The sequence below is a fragment of the Myotis yumanensis genome, unplaced genomic scaffold (genome assembly GCF_028538775.1).
Source record: "Myotis yumanensis isolate MYYU_CA2020_CCGP unplaced genomic scaffold, mMyoYum1.0.hap1 SCAF_11, whole genome shotgun sequence".
Classification (NCBI taxonomy): domain Eukaryota; kingdom Metazoa; phylum Chordata; class Mammalia; order Chiroptera; family Vespertilionidae; genus Myotis; species Myotis yumanensis.
In genome coordinates this window covers 11,432,009-11,456,940 of record NW_027223762.1, presented here as the reverse complement: position 1 = coordinate 11,456,940, position 24,932 = coordinate 11,432,009, and the positions used below count along the sequence as shown (strand labels likewise).

General features: G+C 52.3%; 1 protein-coding gene across 2 annotated transcripts in view; it reads right to left on the bottom strand.

Annotated features, from left to right (window-relative positions):
- Positions 1-6,251: 6,251 nt before the first annotated feature.
- The window catches only part of DPYSL5 (dihydropyrimidinase like 5), a 57,580-nt gene continuing 38,899 nt past the window's right edge, over positions 6,252-24,932 (bottom strand). For both annotated transcript variants that reach the window (XM_070428855.1, XM_070428856.1), the window contains exons 3-13: positions 21,956-22,114; positions 20,730-20,909; positions 20,055-20,123; positions 18,248-18,292; positions 17,676-17,751; positions 16,581-16,737; positions 15,138-15,279; positions 13,590-13,732; positions 11,294-11,501; positions 10,081-10,249; positions 6,252-8,763 (exon numbers count right to left, since the gene is read on the bottom strand). In XM_070428855.1, the coding sequence (XP_070284956.1) occupies positions 8,678-8,763; positions 10,081-10,249; positions 11,294-11,501; positions 13,590-13,732; positions 15,138-15,279; positions 16,581-16,737; positions 17,676-17,751; positions 18,248-18,292; positions 20,055-20,123; positions 20,730-20,909; positions 21,956-22,114 (1,434 nt within the window). In that variant the 3' untranslated portion in view covers positions 6,252-8,677. The remainder of the gene's footprint in view (positions 8,764-10,080; positions 10,250-11,293; positions 11,502-13,589; positions 13,733-15,137; positions 15,280-16,580; positions 16,738-17,675; positions 17,752-18,247; positions 18,293-20,054; positions 20,124-20,729; positions 20,910-21,955; positions 22,115-24,932) is intronic.

Genomic DNA, 24,932 nt, shown 5'->3' with positions numbered 1-24,932 from the left:
TCTCTACTCCCTCGCTACCTCTCGCCATCATATGTCAGCCACAAAGAGCAAACACTGCAGTTGGCCAAGCGAGCAGTTCTGTTTCGCCGCTGAGCCTGCCTGATGGGGTTCACCCTGCTTGGAGTCTCTCCTTTCCCTTCATTGAGCAAACTCCTACTCCTGCAAGACCAGCTTTAGTGTCATCTCCTCTGTGACATCGTCTCGGACCTCCCCCACAGAGTTGGCACCTTCTCTTTGGTACCAGGTATCCTTTCCTTACCACGGTCTCCCTTCGTCTTTTGTCACCATGTTGTTCACATCTCTCTCCACTAGAGGTCCTCACACTCAAAGAGTATATCTTATTTACCTTTGTATTCTCAGCACCTCACGTGGGACTAAGAACAGCCAAGCAAGTTAAACACAATCTGCCCTTTCTGCACTTTCCCCAGGGTCACTGGTGAAGCCAGGTCGTGGAGGGAGCATAAGAAAGTGGGTGAACTCTGGCTGGTGGGGGTTTGATTTTAGATTGGAACAGGCAGAGCGGTCCTGCCTGGGTGTGAGGTGGAGGCAGGGAGGAGCAGTGATGCCGGTAATTGCTACCAACAGTGTTCATTATTCATTTGAAAGCAGCTGAAAGTGGAACAGGGCACTCAAATAGGACCGATTCCTACATAGAGGAAACCCTTGACACGGTTTTAAAGTTTTCAAGGACTCGTGTAGGCAATACGTAATTTTGCCGAGGAATGAATTTTAATCACACAACTTGTAGCAGATGAGTCCTTATCTAGAGCGTGAACCCAACCCTCCGCCCTGCGGCAGCCACTCTAGCACTGGGTCCAGTACTTCCTGGCTACGTGACCTTGGGCCTTGGTTTTTCTCATGTGCTGTGATGGTAAATGAGGTAATATATGAAAAATGCCTAGCAGTGCACGATACACAGCAAATACCCTATAAATGGTAACTATCAACAATAACAGAAACTCTCATTAGGGTCAAGAGGACCCTTCTCAGTTATACCCTGTTACATTATATGGGAGCAAATATGCAACTTTAGAATTGCAAAGGTCTTAAGACAAATCTCCTGTGAAAATTTATGACCTACTGTGTCCAGAATGAACAGCAACTCTAGGCCAGTGGCTTAGATGGCAAGACATTACCCTACTTGTTGTGGGAAACACACACCACGACAATGAGGTGGGTGGGAAAGGCTTGGATTCACTTGGATGGGTTAGAAGCGGCTTCAGGTCCCAGGACTCTTCCAGCTTTTGCATCCCTATCAGTTATTCCTGTTGCTCAGGGGGCACCCATCGTGCCTCTCTTCCTAGTGACCACCAACTCAAGCATCAAGGCCAATTCATGCAAAGGCAGCATCAGACAGAGGTTAGGAGCATGGGTGAGGGACTTGGGTTGAAATCCTACATTTGTCACTCACTAGCTGTGGCATGCTATTGAACTCTGTTTCTTAATAATAGTAAAAACTTCAGAGGTTAATGTAAGGATGAGATGGGGTCATGTTTATCAGGTGCTTAGGGTAACACTCTCATGCTGTGGGCTTTCAATGAACAGTATCAGTTAGTACATTTTATTTTAAAAGTGAGGTGTTATATTCTGTGCACAGACCTTCCCGTGACACTTTTAGTTGCCTGTCTCTCACAGTATTCCTCATTTATAAAGGGGAAACTAGCATTTATTCGGCTCCTACTGACAGCCAGGCTTGAAATGCATACCATTTCCTATAACCTCCCTGGTCATCTCCTGAGGTTGGTATCATTTCCATTAAAAAAATGTTTTTATTGACTTCAGAGAGGAAGGGAGAGGGAGAGAGAGAGAGAAACATCAATGATGAGAAGACTAATTGATTAGCTGCCTCCTGCATGGCCCTATTGGGGATCGAACCCGGAACCTGGGCACCTGCCCTGACCAGGAATTGAACTGGGACCTCCTGATTCATAGGTCGATACTCAACCGCTAAGCCACACCAGCAGGGCTCATGTCCATTTTCACAATAAAAAGCAGATACCCTGAGAGGTTAACTCACTTGTATAAGATCACACAGCTAATGAACATCAGAAGCAGGGTGAACCTAAAGCCGACACAAAACTCTAAACTTCTTCCATCACCCCAGGCTTCCTATACTTTCTGTACAATAATTACTTGTCAGTGTTTCTTTTCCCCAAATCTGTACATGCAGGAGCTGCACTTGATTCATTTTTGTGCCATCTAACACAGGCCTGGCAGATATCCCAGCAGCATACATTAAATGGAAGGTGGAAAACTCATACAAGTAAACTAAACTAGCGTTTCCAGATCAATACAAGATGCTGAGTTAAATTTCAGATAATCAGCAAATAATTTTTAGTATAAGTACGACACAGACACTATTTAAGACATAACTACACTAAAAATACTAAAAAATTATTTGTTATCTGAAGTTCAAGTTTAATAGAGCACCCTGTAGTTTTATTTGGTAAATTTGACAACCTTCACCTAACCCCTGAGATTGGCCTCTCATAAGGGACGACTTCCCCAGGGGTTCTCCTGGAAGGAGAAAGGCTGCTACGGCCCTCAGTCACGCTCCAGGCTGACCTGACCCTGAGCTGCTCTGGGGGCTGGGGTTGAAGCCATGGTAACCTAAACAGATCTGTCTTTCTTGGGCCTTACCTGTTCACCTAATTTAATCAGCTTCGCATCTTTAAATCAAGAAAGTAGCCACTGATGGGCCTACAGCGCCACCTGGAGGCTCTTATGGGTAGTACTCTGGCCAGGGGCCATCTCAGGGACCCAGGATTCTGGGGAGCAAAGAAAAGCCAAACAAGGAAGGGACAGAGGAGAAGAGGAGGCAGGGGACGACACACCGCCCCGGAACGTTCAGTTTACAGCTGCGGTTCTGGCCACCTGGGACCTGAAGGCACTCGCTCTCCAAAGGCCGTCATTGCTCAGGGCTTCCCTCTCCCAAGATCCTTTGCGTCTCCAGCTGTTCCTTGCAGGTCCCAGGCCTTGCAGGTGGCTGCCCCATTTTACATTCCCACCAGCAGTGCCTGGGGGTTCAATTCTCCTCGTCCTTCCTAACACTCATCCTTATCTGTCTTTTCCATTGTAACTATCCTCGTGGGTGCGAAGTGAAATCTCATTGTGGTTCTGATGTGTATCTTCCTACAGACGAATGCTGTTGAGCTTCTTTCATGGACTCATTGGCTATTTGCACATCTTTGTTGGAGAAAAGTCGATTCAGATCTTTTGCCCATTTTTAATGGAGTTATTTATCTTTTTATTATTGAGTCATAAGAGTGGTTTATATATTCCAGATACAAATCCCTTATTAGACCTATAATTTGCAAATCCCCCCCCCCCCCCATTTTGTGGGTTGTCACTTCACTTTCTTGATAGTGTCCTTTGAAGCACAAACTGTTTTAAATTTTGATGAAGTCAAATTGATCTACTTTGTTGTTGTTGTTGCACATGCTTTTTCTGTTATATAAATGAATTCATTGCCAAATCCAAGGTCATGAAGATTTACCGCTATGTTTTTTTCCTAAGAGTTTTATAGTGTTAGCTCTCACAGGTAAGTCTTTGCTCCATTTTGAGTTAATTTTTATATATGGTATGAGGTAAAGTTCCAATTTCATTCTTTTGCATGGAGATATCTAGTTGTCCAAACAGCATTTGTTGAAAACATTCTTTCTACCCATTAAATCATCTTGGCATCTTGGTAAAACTTAAGTTGACCATAGACACTTCATTTTTTTAAATGGACTTTCAATTCTATTCAATTGATCTAAATGTCAACCCTTAAGCCAGTCCTACATAGCACTGTCTTGATTAGTGTTGCTTCGTAGCAGCTTTTAAAATCAGCAAGTGTGACCCCTCAACTTTATCTGCCTCTCTTTAATCTCGGGGGCAGTGTTAACCCTGTGTCCTCCCTCCTCTCTTATGGATCCAAGATCATTGTTGATTTTTCAGTCTGTTCAGTTTTTTGCTTGTTGTTAGGATAGAGTAGAGACTTCCAAACTCCTTACATGCAGAATGGGAAATATATATATATTGATTTCAGAGAGGAAGGAAGAGGGAGAGAGATAGAAACATCAATGATGAGAGAGAATCAATGATCGGCTGCCTCCTGCACGCCCCACACTGGGATTGAGCCCACAACCCAGGCGTGTGCCTGACCAGGAATGGAACCGTGACCTCCTGGTTCATAGGTCAACGCTCAACCACTGAGCCATTGAGGCTGGGCTGCTTTAACTGATCTTTGTGATTTTTTAATCCCTTGCCTCATTTTAAAAGGCCTTTCCTCCTTTATAGTATCCCAAGTAGATACTATAAAAGGATACAGTGGTGGTTCTGTGTTGTCCAATGTTCAGATTTTCCCAAATGCATATTATTATAATTGGCCAAGCCTTATTTCACTGTCTGTGGTCTTTTATTTCTCCATGACTACATGCATACAAAGGCATCCAGTGTCTTCCTGGGTACCTTTATTTTTCTCTTTAAACCACCCGAAACCTGCCAAATGTGTGGTCATGTCATTTTCATCCAAGCACAATGGATTTTTGGCAGTTAATAAAATTCTTGTGTGACCCCACGTTATGGGAAAAGAAGGTAACACAGACATGTTGGCCCAGTACCATCCCAGGGACTCAGCATCCTGCAAACCATGTCATGGTGTCTCCACCTGGCTCAGACACCGCACGGGAGCTGTGCACACAGCTCGTTCCCTCATAACCAAGTGCTTTGCCCTGGCTGCGGGGCGCCAGGCATTGCTTTTGGTCCCAGGCTGCCTTACTTGCAGGTGGGTTGATTTGGTGAGCGCCGGGGAAGTTCCCCTGCTGCCAACCATTTCCCCACAGGACCTACAATCCCCTCATTAGGGTTTTGTCTTTGGGGGCTCAGAAATAAGTACACGTGACTCCCTAGTACTGGAAGTGACAATTTCACGCACTCTGTAGTGGGAAACTGAGTGGATCATTCCTCCGCTGAGACCCAGAGAGAAGGCAGAGGAGTCTTGATGCAGGCGATGGGGTTTGCGGGGACAGTGGGCCAATCCAAGGGTAAGGTTCTGAAGGTCCTCAGACATACTGGCCTCGGGGCAACCTTTTGCCGTGTGATTGAGCCGTAGTCCCATCAGCTAAGGGTTCCACTGCGTGAAGAGGGTTTCCAAAATGGTAGCCAAGAGAACAGGTGACAAAAGGGAGGTAGGAAAGCCCGTCCCCCTCTTTTATATCTAACTAGAGGTCTGGTTCACAAAATTTGTGCACTGGGGGGGGGGGGGGGGGGGGGGGGGACGGACGTGTCCCCAGCCTGGCCTGTGCCCTCTCACAGTGTGGGAATCCCACGATTGATCGCCCCAAAGAGGTAGGCCCCGCCCACCCACCGGGGCTCCTCGATGGATTGCTCCAAAGAGGTAGGCCGGAGCTGGGGCGTGTGGAGCAGCTGCCGGGCCCTGCCTCTGCGCTGTGCACACACCATCAAGTCCCCACCCACCCGTGCGCCCGCAGCCTCTTGGTGATGGATTGTGGGATTGTGATGGCGTGACGACCACCTAGGCTATTATTAGTATAGATGCTTCCCCCTGATTGTCCTAGTTTCAGAGAACTCAGCAACCTTGTCCTGGGAAATCTGGTGCCATGAACCTTGGTCTTGTTCCCACCAGGAGTCAGAACGGACAGCTGTGGGGTCACTGCGGCTCCCATCTCAACTTTTCTGCACCTGCAGACTCTGCTTAGGCCCCCCAGGAAGCTGCCACCTGCCAGCACGAGTGAAAAGCCAACGCCGAGCCTCCTCAGCCCCGTGAGCTTTGCCTCGGCCACTGCAGGAGGGGTCCCCTGCCAAGGCCCCTCTCCTCTGAAGAAACACAACTGAGACCACGTGAGAAGTAGCTACAGTTTAATACAAACCTGCACCAGAACACAATGTGTCGGGCTGTCTTGTTTCTGCCTCCAATGGGTGGTCGAAGCACAGGACCATGTGTTGTTTTGGGGTTGACACAATCTTAGCACCATGACTTTTACAGAGGAGTGAGGGAGTGAGTCACCCGGGTGCTGGGGTGCCGGAGGCTCCATCCCGACCCCGGGCTGTGCCTGCCGCCTGGGCAGCTGGAGGGGGTTTGGGTTTCTGTGTGGTTCTGTGGTTTCTGGGTCGGTATTGGAAAAGCCCTCATGACGGCATTGGCTTGACAGAGACCTACTGTGGACTCCTAGCACTACACACTCACACACACGCACACACAGTAGCACAATTTTCTGCAACTTAACCCCACAAACCTAGAGAGCAGCTAAGGCAAGAACAACAGTATTTATTCAGCAAGTACAAGACCAGTTTGAGAGCTGCATTCAGTGCAACCAGGAGCCAGTGGGGTTGGTGATGGAGCCGGCTGGAGCCCTGCACAGGGGCAAGGAGCAGGCGGTGGGGGCTAACCATTGATTTGGTTCCTTGAACCTCCTTCTGATTTCCGTCTAGAAGCTCCTGGGCAAGGGTGGGGTCTCTGTAAGGATCAGGGTGGATGAAGCGGAAGGCCTATGGTGGACCACGTGAAGACGTGGCCTCCCAGGGCCCCGGGCCATGCACCGCTCAGGCGGAGGCACTCAGAGAAGGTAAAGCTTTCCTAGCCGGAGCAGGGATCCTCTGCCCATGGGCCGCCGCCCCTGCTTGGCTCTTTGGCATCTGCCCAAGGCCCGTGACCCAGCAAGGACTGAAGAGATAAAGACGATGCGCACTGTACCAAGGGGTCAGTGCCATGGCCCCCCAGGCCCAGAGCCCTCCCTACTCCTGTGCCCATGGCTGCCTCCCTCCACCAGTGCCTTTGCTGCCTCTGTTCCCTGGGTTACGGTCTCTGTCCGATCAGCCCCTGAGTGAGGAAGATGAGCATGAAGGGACAAATGGAGATGTGGAGACAGCTCAAACCACGTGGCCAAACCCCGACCTGTAAGCAGTCCTGGCTCATCCGGGGAAGATGCATCAGTTTGTTTATGACAAAAACCTACCTACTTGTGCAAAACAAAGCAAAACGCCTACCAGCGAGTCTTCTGACGGATTAGACTCCCGGGGATCTACAAGGGACCTCGCCCCACTCTTCCTTTCCACAGCTGGGGGAGACAGCCAAGCCCTTCAGGGCAGTCATGGACACGTCTGGGGTCAGAAGGCCTCAACTTTCTGGGCCTCATCTTTGAAATGGAGAGAGTCATACATGCCCTGTGGTGAGAAGCATTGGAGAGCTCGGATATGGAAGTGCTTGGAAACATGAACAGCACGATGTACGGGGTGTGACGGCTAGCCGGAGTCCAGGAGCCTCGCGCAGCCTGGGGCGCTCAAACTGAATGTGCAACATGAAATCACTTCCCGGAGGGGAGGACAAGGCTTCACAAGGGCAGGCAGCTGGGAGATCACCAGCCTCAGGGGTTTCCATGGAAACCTCCTGGAGCTTTGGAGGCAGGGAGGGCCCCACTGGATATGGGAGGAGAGGATGGAGACCACAGCAGGTGAGGGCACGGTGCTGTCCACAGGGGACTAGAGCACAGCAATGCGGGCTCTACAGTCAGGTCCTGCTGGCCTGGCCTCCTTCCCTGCACCTAGCTAGCCATGCCCTAGTCCTGCTCCCCCCCTCTTAGCAGACATCAGGCCTCTTGCCAATCACACAGGAGGAGCAGCCAGGTCTTGTACAGCAGGGCGGTTTACAGGAAGCTGGGTGTTTGAGAGACGGGAAAGGCCTTCTTGTTCCCCAAAGGTCTCCAGGGTCAGCATCCTGAACATCCTCTCAGAATGTAGGGAACTAGACCAGGCGGGGAGGCGATGGGAACAGGGCCTGGGATGGGGGCTGTGCAGCCTGGAGGACTCCATGGGGGGAGAGGGCCTGTAAGTCTAGCACCCTCCCCCCCGCCCCCCATGCCCTGGGCTGTCTGGTTGGTGTGGAGTGCAGCATCTCCTAAGGTCCACATCTACCCCTGTTTCTATGCTATGCTATGACACAAAGCACCGTTATTTTTCACAGGATGCACGAACAAGTCAAACCAAACCACTGCGCAAACCAACGTGCAAAACAAAATCATGTACACGCGCCTGGCACCAGGCTTGCGCCCCGCCCAGCTAGCCCTTCTGGGCATGACTCCCAGAGGGCGGGGTGGGGAGAGGAAGCTGGTTAAGGGTACAGAGTGTCCCAACAACACCCACACCCAGGGTGTCCCAACTGCATCCACACAGGGCCGGAGCTGAGTCAGGAGGAACGGGACATTCTGTGCACAGCTGGGCAGCTAACACCTGTCTAACGTGAGAAAGGTGACCACGGGGCCTAAGGGGATGGGGGAGGGAGTCCTTTTAAACACATCTGCTAAAGTGCTCTGGGCGACTGGCGGGTCAGCCAGGGGCAGGGCACTAGAGCCTGGGCTTTCCTGAAGCCAGCACACGGAGGTGGGAGGGGAGGGGCTGGCCAGGCTATGCGGTGGGCTCTGTGCATAGTGTGGGCTTCCTGGGCCCCACAGGCCAGGGCAGGAAAGGACTGCAGCAGGAGGGACACATCTCAAAGGGCCTGCTGGGTCGGCTCGAAGCACAGTGAGTCACGTGTCAGACATGGGGAGGGCTCCGGGTCCGGCGGCCCTTCAGGTGGTGAGCTGCCCAGCCCAGCCTCTCCTGCCCTTGCAGCTGTGCGGGAGGGTGTGCGGGCTGGTGGCAGCGGTGCATCCTCATGTGGGGGGGCTGGGCGGTGCCTTTACCAAATGCCACTCGACCTGCCTCCGGGGGGAGCGAGGATCCGAGCAGAAGCTCGCTTTGGAACATGGTCATCGATCTGAGAACCTGCAGGGAAGGAAGCAGAGGGTGAGCTGGGCTGCTCTTGTCCAGGTCCATAAAAGCACGGCCGCCTCTCCTGATGGAGGCTGTTAGGCCCTCTGTGCGCACGATCTCCCTGAACCCTCACAACTCCATCCCATCTTACAGACATGGACACGGGCTCAGGGAAGTCAGTCACTTGCTCTCTGTTACACAGGGTGTAAGTGGCAGAGCCTGGGTTCGAACCAGGTCTTCCTCATTCAGAATCTCCACGATTAACTGCCCTGCTATGCCACCTTCACTGCTCCCAAGCCTGGACATATGGTCTCTTGCGGGGAGCTCGGACTATGGATTGGCCCGTTAACGAGCGAGAGAGAAAAAAGGGAAAAACAAAGAACCACACCCTAAAGGCCTCCCCATTTTGAAACACCAAGACTTAGTTAGAACAGGAGGCCCGGTGCCCCAGGGGGCAGTGGGACAGTCTTCGGCCTGTCTGATGAGAACAGATTCGGCTGTGGGCAAAGGGAAGGTGGGAGGCTGCTCAATGTTGGCTGGGTCTGAGGGTTCTGCCCAGTGTTGGCTCTGCCCCAAGGTGTCGGTGGGAGCAGATGACGCCAAAAGCCAGTGGGGCCCATGGCTCTGGGGGCCATGCCCAGGCAGCCATGGGAATCCACACCTCTGGATTGGCAAGGTTGGGTGCCCATGGACACTCCATCCCACGGATCCCTTTCTGACTCTTTGAAAACGTGTCCTGTCCCTGGTGGGAGTGGCAGTGGCCCTCAGGCTTAGGGAGCAGTTACCTTGGTAATGAGAGGAAGGGGAGTGGTGGAGAGGACACTTCCCCATAGGCTACCAGTCCTCAAACAGGAACCACGTGACTTCTGTCTGGAGCTGCCCCCAGCACACAGCTGGACACAGGGGTCCCTCTGGTTTAGCCCTCTGCCTCTCAGGTTAGGGGGGTCTGTGTGCATGTCTCTTGCCCCCCCAGCAAAAGCCACACCCTGTGAGGAGGGATCTTGCTCCTCTCGCTGTTCCGGGCCCAGCACAGCACCTGCAGAGCGGATGCTAGGTCTGCACGGGGCTAGTCCTGAAGGCTGTTCAGGAAGGTTCTTCCCAGTGCTGTCGGCAAAGCTGCCTGCAGGACCAGCACCGCGCCTCTGCTTGCTCTCCCTTGACGATTGCCACTTACACGGCAGTGGACCCAGCGCTCATCACTGGACATGCCATGGGGAGGGAGGGAAGATGAGGGGAAAAGCAGCACACATCCCACCTGCCCCTCGGCCTTCTCCCACCACCCACTGTGGTGGAGACGCAGGTGCCAGTCCCAGTGGCCCTTGCTCTTACCAGAGAGGCTGAAGCTGGATTCGTGAAGGTCCCTCATGCCCCCGTGTCGGGTAACGGGCCGGGTAGGAGTGTCTGCGAGCGGCGTTCCCATCTCTTTTTTCCCAGGATGCACAACGACAGCTACATCCCCCAGGTAGGGAGTGCGGTCCACTCCCTTAACCTTCAAGGTCTAGTGAAGGGAGGAGGAGGAGAAGGGAAAAGACACCATCAGAGCCCAGACACCAACACCAGAGCCTCCCCGATGGCGGCCGGGCCTCCAGATGCTGCCGTTCTGCTCAGGAACCAAACGACTGCCACAAAGGCTTGCGTTGCCTTGAGCACAAGGGGTGGAGAATTATTTTCTTGTGCCTTCTCAATAGTGCATGTGTGTGCACCCGTGCACATGTGTGTGTACATGCATGTGTGTGTGTGTGTAGAGGAGATGCCCACTGGCTTGCTCTCAATATTGGTGGGATCTTTTCCCAGGAAGCAGGTACACCTGAGATAATTAACCTTGTAGAGCACCCCTCCCCTTGAGCAATGGCATTCCCCTCACTTGCCGGGTTACCAAGAGGCCAGGAACTTCTCCAGACCTGGCCCGACCACTTAAGTGTTGGCGGGCCCAGACCCAGCAAAGCCCACCCAGCCTACTGCAATCACAAGGGAAGCGGAGGTGTCTGAGTAAGAGCAGCTCCTGGCCCCAGCTAGTTTGGCTCAGTAGATAGAGCGTTGGCCTGCGGACTGAAGGGTCCTGGGTTCGATTCCGGTCAAGGGCACATGCCGGCTCAATCCCCAGTAGGGGGCGTGCAGGAGACAACGGATCAATGATTCTCTCTCATCATTGATGTTTCCTATCTCTCCCTCTCCTTTCCTCTCTGAAATCAATAAAAGTATATTTAAAAAAAAAGAAAAGAAAGAGCAGCTCCAGGCCAAGACAGGGAACCCTTCCCTGAAGGACAGCAAGAACCCTCCCAGGACCAGCGGTCGGCTCAGCCTCGAGCAGCTCATAGTGTTCCCTCAGCTCCAGGGAATGGGGGGCCCTTCCAATACATTCTACTCTGCTACAGGCGCTTCTTCCCTATGGTTCTTGTTCCCAAAGTGACCACTTCCGGCGATAGGACTCGGTGGGAAAATAGAGAGAGCACACCTTTGAGATTTAAAACCATCATATGAGATGCCCCTAACGGGCCTTCAACCTCTTCCCACGCATCTTCTTCCCCATCCCGCATCTTACCTTTTCTCTCTGGACCAGCTTCTTGTAGACAGTGTCTGGGAAGGACCTCAGGGGACAGAACTTGCCGGTGCCCTCGGCGCACATGAAGACACCGTTCTCATACACGACCCGCCCCCGGCTGATGGTGACCAGCGGCACGCCATGGCAGCGCATGTTCTCGTACAGGTTGAAGTCTCCTCCCTGCACCTGGGTGCTGGCCGAGATGGTCCTGGTGGGGAAGAATTGGTGGAAGAGGGAGCTCTGAGGAGAGGCAAAGATGCCACAGCTCAATGGGAATGGAGGTGCTCAGAGGGAAGGGGTGATGGTCAGAGGGAAGGGAAGATGCTCAGAGGGAAGGGGTGGTGCTCAGAGGGAAGGGGTGATGTTCAGAGGGAAGGGGTGATATTCAGAGGGAAGGGAAGATGCTCAGAGGGAAGGGGTGATGCTCAGAGGGAAGGGGTGGTGCTCAGAGGGAAGGGAAGATGCTCAGAGGGAAGGGGTGGTGCTCAGAGGGAAGGGGTGATGTCAGAGGGAAGGGGTGATGGTCAGAGGGAAGGGAAGATGCTCAGAGGGAAGGGGTGGTGCTCAGAGGGAAGGGGTGAGGTCAGAGGGAAGGGGTGATGGTCAGAGGGAAGGGGTGATGCTCAGAGGGAAGGGGTGATGGTCAGAGGGAAGGGGTGATGGTCAGAGGGAAGGGGTGATGTCAGAGGGAAGGGAAGATGCTCAGAGGGAAGGGGTGATGTCAGAGGGAAGGGGTGATGGTCAGAGGGAAGGGAAGATGCTCAGAGGGAAGGGGTGATGTCAGAGGGAAGGGGTGGTGCTCAGAGGGAAGGGGTGATGGTCAGAGGGAAGGGAAGATGCTCAGAGGGAAGGGGTGATGCTGAGAGGGAAGGGGTGATGCTGAGAGGGAAGGGAAGATGCTCAGAGGGAAGGGGTGATACTCAGAGGGAAGGGAAGATGCTCAGAGGGAAGGGAAGATGCTCAGTCAGAACGAAAGCTATCCCCAAAGGCTGGTGGTTATGGACTGAAATGTGTCCCCTGAATTTATATGTTGAAGTCCTAACACCCAGTACCTCAGAATGTAACTGTATTTCGCCTTTAAACATCTAATTAAAATGAGGTCATATGGGTAGGCCCTAGTCCAACATGACTGGTGTCCTTATACGAAAAGAAAATTGAGACACCAGGAGGACACACAGAGGAAACCCCATGTGAGGAGGGAGAAGATGGCCATCTGCAAGCCAAGGAGAGAGGCCACAGGATGCACCCACCCTGCCGACACCTCGGTCTGACTTCTAGCCCCCAGAACTGTGAGGAAACATTTCTGCTGTGTGAGCCCCCAAGCTGCGGTATGTTTTAAAGCAGCCCTCGCACACTCGTACACGGGCTAAACTCTAGGTATCTTTCCACCAACAGCCTACCCATCACAGGGACAGGGACCAGCGCCTGGTGCCAGGATGCAGAACAGGGCTTCTCGAGGCCCTGACGGAGGGCACAGTGTGGGGACCCTGTGTGGGCTTTCTTTCATTTTCAACTTCCCACACATTTCTGTCTACCCTGTCCACTGCTGGCTGTGCACCTAGGAAAGTGCCCGCCAAACAACAGCACTTAATAAATTCAGGGGTGGGCAAGCGTAAGCTTACAGTTGTGAGCACGCTAAACAGAATTCTATTATTATTAACTAATTAATTATTGCATTACTTACTATTATTAACCTATTTTTGCCACCCCTGTATTTGACGACTGAATGAATTGTAATATTAAAAACGCGATTCCCATCTGCCCAAATCTTCAAGTGAATATGATGCCCTACATGCTGCTGGTCACTCCCGGCACACTTCACTCACTCATTCAAGGTGCGCTCACTAACGCCGCGGGTGCCAGCGCTGTGCGCTCAAGGAACTGCCCGCAGCGAGAGGCGCAGAGGATGGAGGAGCCTGGGCCGGAGGGCAAGGCCGTCTGTCCGGTCAGCCACGTACTAGCTACAGGGTGTGGGGCTCCCTCTACACTCTGGTCAATGGGAAGGAAATAAGAACCCCAGGCGTGAGTGCTTCTCGGGGCTGCGAGTCAAATCAAATGAGATAATGGATGGGCAGCCGCTTGGAAACACTGTCAGGCGGAGCTGGTCACTGCTATGCGTCCAGGGCCGGACCACGGGAGGCCCTCAAATAGCCATTACATTGAACACGCCTCGGGTCACACTCCTCTGTGCTAGGAGTGCAGAGAGGCTCTGCTTTTGGAATTCTGTAACACAAGCTGCTTAAGCCCCCAGGCCCCCAGGCCCCCCCCCAGCCCGGGAGACCGGCAGCAGGTTTACTTTGTGGCCTCCGGGTCCCACACCACCACGTCGGCGTCGGCTCCCGGGATGATGCGGCCCTTGCGGGGATACAGGTTGAGGATCTTCGCCGCGTTGGAGCTGGTGACGGCCACAAAGCGGTTCTCATCCATCTTTCCTCCGACCTGGAACGTTGCAGAATGTCAAGTGGACCCGGCCTGGGTGCGCCTCCCACCCAGGCGCCCCTGGCTCTGGCCTGTGGCCTTCGCGTCGGTCAGAACAATGGTGCTGAGGTGGACAACACCCCGGGCACCATTGCAGGCGACCAACCGGCTCGGCTGGGTTCCAGGCACTCGCTCACTTCTCTCTCCTTCATCCGGCATCAGTGAGCGGGCCCTTGTTCCAAGCGGCTGCGTCCCTGGTGGAAATCTACCCCGATTGTAAACCCAGCTCTGCCCGGGCGCCCACTAGGGATGAGTCAGGAGCCTCCCTCATCCACAGAGGGTCATGTATTCTGGGCTCCGGAAAAGCATCTTCTTACCCCACCTACCCACCCAGGACAGCACCGCGGACTCTCTTCAAAGAAGATTCCCGAGTCCTGGGTCCTCCCTGAGCTGGCGCTTAGTCTTGAGGACGCCAGACCTCCTTGGGGCTCAGACTCTCTCCTGCATCTAGTCCCGTGAGGGTGAACCTATGACATGCGTGTCAGAGGTGACACGCGAACTCATTTTTTGGGTTGATTTTTCTTTGTTAAATGGCATTTAAATATATAAAATAAATAACAAAAATATAAATCTTTTTTTTTTACTATGGTTGCAAATATCAAAAAATTTCTATATGTGACACGGCACCAGAGTTAAGTTAGGGTTTTTCAAAATGCTGACACACCGAGCTCAAAAGGTTCGCCATCACTGATTCTAGTCTGTGATAGGGTAAGACCAATCACACACATTCTTCACGGGCAGATCCGTTAGGTGGTCTTCTAACAAGTCCCAGTCCCTCTCTTTATCGAAAAGTAACTGAACAAAATATACCAAGAGCCTTAACATGCTCACATCCCTTGGCCCAGAAATCCTCTTCTAGGGAATCACTAGAAATGCGGACACACACTCATGAACAAGAGGTTCTCTGCAGGCCCATTTTTCAGTGCAAGAACCTGAAACAGCAGGAAGTTTCAAACATCAAGAAAGCATGAGCTGAAGTATGATACTTCCACTGGAGAAAACATTTGGCCATGAAAAAAGATGTTTTTAAAGAACTTTTACTGATATAGGAAGACACTCAAGATATGTTCTATGAAAAACAAGGAATGAATCCAGTTATTAAAATAATGTACAGTACACCATAGAACTAGGAGGAAACATGCTAAAATATTAAGTTTAATTTCTCAGTGTAGAATTATGGGAGAAATTTTTTTCTAATACTCTTCTGTATTTTTCGAATTTCTATACTAGGCTACTACCTTTCTGATCAGGGGGGAAAAAAAAAGATCTGTTTGGTTTTGTTTTTGAGTGGAGCAGGAGCTGTGGTTGATCCGGACCCCCTCAGGGTGAAACTCCAGAGTGGGGAAGGGCCCCCCCAAGAACCTACCACGCCTCTCTCCCAGATGACGCTCATGCGGTCCTGCACGCCGCTCACTCCATGCGGGATCTTGGTGAAGTCCTCCTTGCCCATAGCCTTCTGCTTTGTGGTGAAAGGCCGGTGGTCTGATGCCACGATGTTCAGAGTATCACTGGGCGGAGAGAAAGACGTGACCAATAAAGGGAAGGAGGCCAGGGTCCCAGAGGGTGGTGACAGGTGCAGGGAAAAGTGTTGCTTAAGAACCAGGCAAAGCTGCTTTCAGTCTCAGCTCTGCTACTCAGTAGCTGTCTGACCTCTGACGAGTTACTTAAACTGTGAGAACCTCAGTTTACTCATCTGCAGAATGGGAATAGGTGCTGAGTGTGGCAGACCATCACGGTCACAGGAGACATCGAGAGTCTCTGGGGTGCTGACTTTTAAGAGTTAAGATAGTGGGAAGAGAAAAATGACACGTAAGAGTTTAGCTGAAGTAGAGGGTGGAGGCAGTTTTACTACCGTGGCACCATATGCAAACCCCCTCTCATCTCCTTCCTCAACCCCCACCAGTCCCTGCTGGCCACAAGCATGTGCTTGGTAAAGCACACAAGTTCAACATCCAGCCTCACAAAGAACTCGAGCCATAGCCTTCCCTGGATGTGGGGGCTCTGATGGCCCAGAGGGGAAAGGAGGGACAAGACAGAAGATCAGGTTGTCTTAATAAGCCAGCAATGGCAGGCAAGTCAACTGGTTCACCGTCACCGCCATCCATGGCCATCTCCTCCTGAGCCAGCTGAGAACTCGGGGCAGAGACGACAGCGAGAGAGTACATATGGTGGCAAGCTGTCATCCTGAGGGAGGCAGACAGCTGGTCCTTGTTCAGAGGTCTCTGCAGGCCTCAGACATGGTGAGGGCGGAGGAGAGAGAATGCCTATGTCACCCAGGCCAGGGCAACCTCAGGGGAAACATCCTAGGCGGGCAGGGAGGGGCCTGAATGGAGCATGGGGGTCACGTGGGAGAGGGGACACCTGCCGGGACCACACACTGGGGACCCGAGAGCCTCATTTTACTTGTGGGAGACACCACAGCTTTGTGCACATGGACCCTCTAAGATGCCCGCTTAAGAAGGGGATTCTGGGGGCAGAGAAAAGTTATTTCCCTGCGAGGAGGCATATGCTTAAGGCTCTCAGCCGTTCTGGGTCGGGTGCATAGAGGGCTTTCACCGCTGGGGCCTGGGGGCTCATCAGTCACAGCTCTTGCCAAATGCCTGATACCCTCGGCCAGATCCACAGGGAGATGGATGACTTAGCTCTGGAGAAGGTCACAAAAGCAAAACCATCCTTTGAGCACAATGAAATCAAACTAGGTCAGACCTGGGGCCACTGCGCCATCACCTCAAGGACCTACAGATTCCTGGAATGGCACCGAGTCAATGACATGAGATGGGGCTGCGACGGTCCGGCTAACAGGTCTTACTTGGCCAGCAGGCTCATGAGGTAGGTGGAGGTGTTGGTGTCTAGCCTCAGGGGAGGCACTGTGACGTAGGCGGCAGCATGGGACCAGTCCTGGTGGTAGTAGTGCAGGCCTGTCAGCGTGGCATGTGCAGTGGTGGTCTCGGCCAGCACCACCCTCCCTGGAAGAAGGAGACGGGTCAAGCCATAACCAGGAAGCCAGGGAACCTGAGCGATCATTCGTCTGGGCCTCTCATTTGACAGGTGATGGAGGTGGAGTCAGAGAGGAAGGGACTTGCCTAAGCTCACTCGATATTGGAGAGCACAGCTGGGTTCAAGGCCACAGTGCTCCCAATCCCCACGCTGGCTGTTCCCCTTGCAAACTGGCTGCGGGCAAGGGGAACAGAAGGGCAAAGTCACCGGGCGGGGGGGGGCAGCACTGATGGCGCATCAAGGAGCACACGTTGGCTGGAGCATGGGTGCTGACGGGAGGATGAAGGGCTGTGAATGCCACGCTAAGGGGCAGTTCAGAATTTTTTGCCCTTGTTCCTGATTTATACCCCGTTTCCAGGACCTCGCTGGCACCCCGAGCCTGGCTGGCACTATAAGCAAGTACAGAGTCTTCAGGTGTTGCCAGTTGCTCAGCAACAGGAGTCACAACAGGTGCCCAGGGCTCATTCACAGGTTCCAGGCGGCCACAGGGGAAGTTGGGCCCACACACTGTTACTTCTCTAAGGACATCCCAGGCATCCCCTGAAATGCCCATTGGAGCTGGTCCAGGATTTCATGTTGGTTACCAAGGCAACCACAAATAAAATCCAAGAAGCCAAAAAGATGCCAATTAATGAGTCAACTGAAAACTTGAAAATGTTGCCCGACCCAGAGAGGTGACAGATACCTCTGTAGAGCTGTTACGCATATAGATGTGCAGAGGAACTGCGATTCTAATGGACTGAGCGAGGCTAGCGCGGGTGCATCTGGGGAAGACGGGTGGAGAAGAGGAAGGGCAGGCGCAGGCCGGGCCTCGGGAGCTGGGGCCACGGAGTGAATGGACCTGGCGGGCCCCCTGTGGCGCCAATCCTACCACACGTGCTCTGTCCATCCCAGCTCAAGGACTCACCTTGCATCTTAGCAGCTGCGATAACATCACCGGCCGAGATGCTGGACACGTTGACCAGATAGATCGGACAGTGAGTCTAAACGTGGAAATGCAGTGGAAGGAGAGCATCAACCCCACAAACCTAACAAGCACCAGCATCACCCCCCACCCCCGCCCATCACCCCGGCCAAATCAAACCCTGGGCCTAGCCCCTCCCCCTGCATCGCTCAGCCCCACCCTCGGGTGCTGGTCTGACGTTGGGAATGCAGGCCTGGCAGCCAGGATGCAAGCTGCAGGGGAAATGCATGATGCAGAGAGGGGCAGGCAGCACCCTGAGCCAGAGCCCAGCAGGGGGACATGGGGCAAGATGTCGAGAGCTGAACCTCACATTTTCTACCAACCGACAAAAGGCTACTTATAACTTAAAACAAGGGTCTGTAGGAATAACCATGTCCATTCAGTGTTGGGGTCCTGTGAGCCAGGCATGATGCTGGCCCCCAGGACAGAACAGCACTCCACTGTCCGGGCTGGTTTCTGAGCCCAGAGTCGAGAATGGACTTGGGACGGGTGCCGGGGGTGGTGGGTCTACTTACCCTGTTTGCAATGGTGATGACTCGGTGAGTGGCTTCAGCTTCCAGCTGTTAGAAACAAAGGGCAAAAGGAAACAAGCTTCACCGTCTCTCCCAAGCCAGCCCACCTCCTAGCACGGGTGCTGGAGTGCCTGACACAGAGCCAGGGGGGCAACTGCACCCACAGGCTGGGCAGGGGCACCGGCTCCAACCACCTCTGCTCACCCTGAGAGAATCCCAGGCGCATCCTTGCTGGGTGCTACTCAGGGCTTAATGAAAAGGCAATGAAACAAAAGCGAACGAAAGCCTGGAGTTGCATCTCTCCCTGTTTCCTGGTGTATTCTCTCCACAGCAGCAAAGGAGCGACACGGATCGATTTCACACTGGAAATTAGCCTAGATCAGCGTTTCTGGACGTCAGTACTATTGACATTTTGCGCTGGAGAAGTCTTTGTGGTGGGGAGATGTCTGGGGTCGGTAGAATCTTTAGCGGCATCCCCTGCCTCTACCTACTAGATGCCGGTAGCATCTCTAGCCTGGCCGGTGAGGCTCAGCAGTTAAGTGTGGACCCAGGAACCAAGAGGTCACAGGTTCAATTCCCGGTCAGGGGCACATGCCTGGGTTGTGGGCTTGATCCCCAGTAAGAGTTCGTGCAGGAGGCAGCCGATCGATGTTCCTCTCACATCGATGTTTCTATCTCTCTATCCTTCTCCCTTCCTCTCTCTAAAAATCAATAAAAGCATTAGAAAAACCAACTCTTTTTTTTAAAAAAAGCCTCTAGACATTGCCAAGTGTCTGCTGGGGAGAAAAATCACCCTTGGTGTAGACCCAGGACCCTCCCTTTTGGCCAACAGACGAGGACGATGATAAATTTTGCTATTGCCACAACCGCAGTCAAAGCTTTGCCCTTCCCCTTGCGTAACTCTACCACGTCCACTCCTGTGCTCCCCACCCGCCCCGGTTCTCACAGGCACAGTGCTCACTTGGCTGAATCTGGTGCATCTTTCTTGACCGATTCTTAGGTGTCAAAACAGGAGCTATGTTCAAGGACTCGGACAGACAGGGACAGCCCCTGGGGAGGAGTAAGGTGGGACCCCTCCCCCAAGCTGACCCACAAGGGCCAACTTTGTTCCTGTCTGATGGGAGGACTATCACGCCCTGCCTCCAGCGCCTCCTCCCTCAAGGCCTCCTCATCGATCCCTCATGGACATCCAACCGCCACTCTGCACTTAAGGCTTTGAAGAAATGGAAAACAGCTTTCCCCTAACAAAGGGTCAGGGATGTCTGAACAGGGTCATAGGGCAAGAAGGCGTTATCTGTCTAATGTGGTCCCTCTGGAGCAGAATTCTTTACCCGGGGACCCTGGGGGATTTGAATTGACATCCTGCAAAACTATACACGGGCAAGACCAGAGGGCAGCGAGCAGTGAGGTGGCCTCTCATTTCGGTGGGAAGGGTCCAACGTTTTCCTCACAGACTCAAGGGGATCCCATCCCCAAATGCTGAGTCAGCACGGTCTAGTCTGAAATTTCTTCTAACATCTGAAGAAGCACACCTTTTCCGTCTGTCTTTTCTCTCCCGATTCAATTTTGAGTCAAGCAACCCCCGGTGCTCACATTGTCTTCCTCGGATCCTTGAAATCAGAATCAATTGAAGCCAAGCCGGCCTCAGCCGGTGTGTGTGTGTGTGTGTGTGTGTGTGTGTGTGTGTGTGTGTGAAGCTGCCCCGTGGACCTTCGCCCACGGAGAAAATGCTACCACACAGCTCACATTTACTGGTGCCTGCGAATCTCGGGGCAGAAGCTGACCAAGGGCACGCAGGAGTCTTCCTCACCTCTTCTGGACGGCTGATCTCAATTCCTTCCGGGCCCGTGATACCCAAATCTAGCGCCTCCTTAGCACCCTGAAAAGGAGCAAAAGAAAGAACACTGAGAGAATCACGGTGACACCAAACAATACCTGGCCCAAGGGGCAGTAAACGATGCCAGACACGCCACTCTGATAGGCCTGCTCCCTTCTCACTCCTGTAAACCCATCTTCTGCAGAGCGCAGAGTAGGGCTCCCTTCCAGGAGGGCTCTCCGCTGTCTCACTTCGTAATAATTGAAAATATCTTTTCCTCTTAAAAATACTAGAGGGCAAGCCTGGGACACCAGAGACAAGATCTATTGATCTGAACATCAGAATTTCCCTGCTGGAAATCTCATCAAAATATTTCTTAGCGCTGCTCCAGATTCCTTTGCTACACTGGAATTTTAATATAGTGTTAGAATGAAGACATCATTTAAGACTCAGAAACCCTTCTGGATGATAGAGATTTGTTTTTCACAGACGGTAGGAAAGTTTGAATTTTCTGACCAAGATTTGTCATCGGGGGTGTTACCATCTCACACTTTCTTCTACCCCTTGTTTCATCTGAACCTTGTGGGACAGAGGTGGGTGGTCAGGAATCCACCTGAGGACTGGCGCCCCGGCCCCCGCCCCCGCCCCCGCCAGGCTCTACCGCCTTGCCTCGGCCACGAGCTCCCCGTTTTCAGCATGGACGCGGGCGATCGCCCCGATGTCTCTGCAAGCGTGCAGCACTTGGTACAGCTCACTGTCCCGCAGCATGTACAAGTCCTTGTAGGTCATGAACATCTGGAACGAGTTGACGCCCTTCTCTCTCACCAGTGTCTCCATTTCTGCTTTCACCTGGAGAGCAACATGAAAGGCAATGCCACGTGAGGACAGATGCTCAAGAGGCTGCCTGGCCGGTGCTGGCCGGGCACGGAGGAGCTGTGGCTCGGTCAGTGGAGTCACCATAGGACCACTCGCAGCCTCGCAGTATCTCCCTTTCCTCCCACCTCCCAGGCTGCTGTGAGGTCCCACGAGCAAATGGATGAAGATGTGTATTGAATATTGTCAAGCATGACACAAATATAGGGACTCTACTGTTACCTCCTAGGCATGTTTCTCCTAGCACGTAGGCTGTTCTGTGTTTCTGACTTCAAATCAGCCTTATTGGTAAACACACTAATACCTTTTACTCCTCCGGCCTAGTCCCCTTAACCCAAAAAAAGGTGTTAAAAGAAGGCACAGTAATGCTAAAAATCCAGAGACCCTAAGGTAAATCTAATTTAGGTACAAAGCTATGTGAATAAGGAGATTCACCCCAACATTATTCATATTAGGAAAAAATGGAACACGGGTCTGATGAGAGGGAAGTAAGTTGAGTTTTATTTATTTGACAGAATAAATAATCGATGGTCACCTACATCAGTGGTCATGAAGATCGTGCAGGCAAACAGAAAATGCTCACGCTTAAGCAAAAGAGTTACCAGGTAAAAAGCGTGTATGAAAAAAAGACTGGAAGGAAAGAAGCTAAACAACAAATAGTGATTGTGCTGGGGGTGACCAGATTATGGGCTTTCTTTCTTTTCTAAATTTTAAAATCTATAGTTGGAAATCACATTTGATTATAAGAAAAACGAGTTTAAAATTCTAGATGCAGGGAAGTCCCCGCGACCTCTGGGATGGCTGCTCTGACCTCAGAGTTGCTGAGCGCTGACTGTGCCCGCTATTCCAGGCCAACGCTGGGAGGGGCGACGGAGGAAGCTTTTGGCATTTGGGGGAGTAACGACGGTGGTGGGAGGGGTGTCCCACACCTGCGGGAGAGTTCCACACCCCAGCTGCCCCCCACCAAGTGGCCCCTCCGCCTAATAGAGCATTTTCTCTTCCTTTGGGGAGGCCACTGTTACCTTGGGTGCCCACCAGGTGATCCCCACGTGGAGGGCGTAGTCACAGCAGACCTTGGGGTCGGCCAGCCCCCGGCACTTCTCGTAGGCTTCCACGAGGGAGGTCTCCTTGTCAGGCAGGACGTGGCCCATGACCATGGTGGTCCCTCCAACCAGCGCTGCCTGAGGGAGATGGGAAAAGCAGTCTCGTCACTTCTCTTCCCACACCCAAGTCTCTGACACGGGGAAGCACGGGGTCCTCGGGTGGGCATCCCGGACAACCTCAGACCCTACCTCCCAAGAGGCTGGGAGGCCCGGAGGCAGCAATGTTTGGGGAGCTGTGAGCTGCCTGAAGGCGCAGGGGCCAGCGTGGAACCATCCTTACCGTGGATCCAGCACATAAACCTGCTTCTTCCTCAGCCAACCTGTTTCCCAGTGAGAAGACCCACCACACAATTTTTGGCCCACTTGAATACACAGATGACACAACCAAATATCGATAGATAATATATGATATGATAGAATACAGATGATGATCCAATGTTTGTAATATTTATTAATGTTAGCTGTACCTACCTATTTAAACCATTATAAATAAAACGTTAATTTGGGTATATGGCTTTGTTTTACTCTCTCACATTTCTATTCAAAGTTTTCACATGCTTCTTCAACATCGGGGCCTTTGTCTTCAGTTTTCCATGCACACGAACTTCATCCCCCTCTCTCTGTTTGAGACAGAGCACTTCTTAGGTCCCTGTATAAATTATCAGTGAAAAATGGTCCAGCTCATCATCTCCACAACATACCACTTGAAAAAGAAATCTTAAAAAGCCTCACTGGCAACCACAAAGCATAGTTCCAGGAATAATGACTAAATCTGTATTAAAGTTCTCCCCTTTCCCCACCCCTCCTCCCCCAACACACCTTTTTTAAAAACCAAATTTGGTCAGGCGAGTTCCACGAGCTTCTAAAACCAGTAGGGACCAAAGCCTGTTCTAGGCTAATGTGCTGTTCTCAAACAAAACTTGATTAAAATGAAAACAGTTGAGACAGGATCTTGTGAGAGATTTTGCGAGGACTCTGACGATGTAAGGAAACTCTCTCTTTTTTCTGGTGGTAAAAAGTCCTTCCATGTGGGCCCTCACAGTGATTTGGAGTCAGACCCAAGGTCCGGCCCCCACGCTGCCACCTCCCGGCTGGACAACCTCAGCCAGGCGACCTAGCCTCTCTGAGATGCGGATTCTTTTCCTACTCGAGGGGGGATAGCTTCCTTCCTGGGTAGCTGTGAAAGTCAACGGAACCCTCACTGACAAAATGGACTTGTAAAGTCTTGTCCTAATGTGTGTGTGTAATCATTCAGAATAGCTGTTTGTCTTCTGTAGGGGAAAAGGAAATAGCCTTAATGATTCATGCTTCCCTATTCAGTTAAATCCTGGATCACAAATCAGAAATATCGCTGGGGAGTAAGGACCCCCCAAAAAATCAGTTCAGTGGCCAAACAACAATTAAAATGAGGATTCTTGCAACATTGATTTTCCATGCTGATTCTGCTGGGCGTGTGGTCTGGGGAATCTCAGGGGTCGGACTTCTTGCACAGCTTAAAGCGGCCGACAGAGGGTGCAGTTGAGCGGCGCACACGGAGGAGGAGGACCGGTGATGGGGGGCGGCGGGAAGCGGAGAGAAGGCAGAGCGGCAGATTGCGGCGCTGCTCGCTGGCTTCTCTTTCCGATTTGCTGGCTTGTGCCAGGCTGATTCATCCTCGTAGCAGGTGGCTGTACTCTATGCATTTCCCCGCTGAAATGCATTTCTTGCTTTTACACATGGACATGGAGGTGTCAGATCATTGTTTCATTTTCTGTGGTTTCAGATTGCTTTCTTCGCCCCCCCCTCCCTCCCACTGCACCCCAGTATGATGGTGGCCTTGGGTAGAAAAAGGGGAACCTGGAAACGGGAGTATGATAAGAATGTTCTTAAAATCTGTGGGTACTGGAGCAAGAGTGGAAAAGGAGGTCCACGTACCAAATCTAAGGTACAGATCTAGCCAACAACCGTCACACGGAAACAGTACATCCTCCTACTCCCACAAGCATATTGTCATAATGACCAAGAAGGCCAGGCCTGATTTTAGAATTCTCAGAGACCTTGCATTTCTGAGCTACACTGTAGGGGACGTTGGCCTTGAGCCTTGAGCCTCTGCGCTTGCCCCAGCCCACACCCCCTGGCCCATGCATGATTCATCCTGCAGCCCACAGGTCTACCAGTAAGCTCTGCTCACCCCCTGCAAATCAGGCCCTTGGCCCTAGCCGTGCACATGCTGGTGGTCTGGCCCCCAGGAGGACAGACTCAGGCTGTGGTCTAGAGGTGGGATAGTGGGCTCTGGGCAGACATGGCTCCTATTGCCTGGTCTAAGGATGATCACTGAAAGGTTCTGGAAGGAGGTGGGAGCATCAGGTGGTGGCCTGACTTTCCTGCTTACTGTGGTAACCCAGGGCACCTGTGTGCCTGCTCTGCACCTCACGCTCGGGGGCCCGGAGAGGATCACAGGGGGCTGGAGAGCATCTACAAGCCGGGAGGGCGCACAGAAATATCTGCAATAATTATTCCCGCTGTTACCCAGGCCTCAAAATAAGAGTTTAATGGAATCAGCAAATACTCCCCCAGCTGCAGGTTGGAGCACTTGTTTCCTCTCAGGCAAGAGACACAGAGCTGGCTCTTGAAATATGCACAGTTCCTACCCCCGGGCTGATGCTGACAAGTCAGTCTCCTCGGGAATGTGATATCACAGATGTGACAGACTCTTTTACTGTCACCCCCCACAGAACAGCCGTGCAGAAATCAACAGCCGAGCACCACCCAGTCCTGTTCCTCGGGCTTTCAAAAGGATTATGTTTATGAACATATGACGGCTGCATGTTCACAACTGTTTTTATGCAAAAATGGTGTTGGCTAAGCAAGCTGTGGAGCTTCAATGGCAGTCAATAGAAACGATGCTCACAGAGGC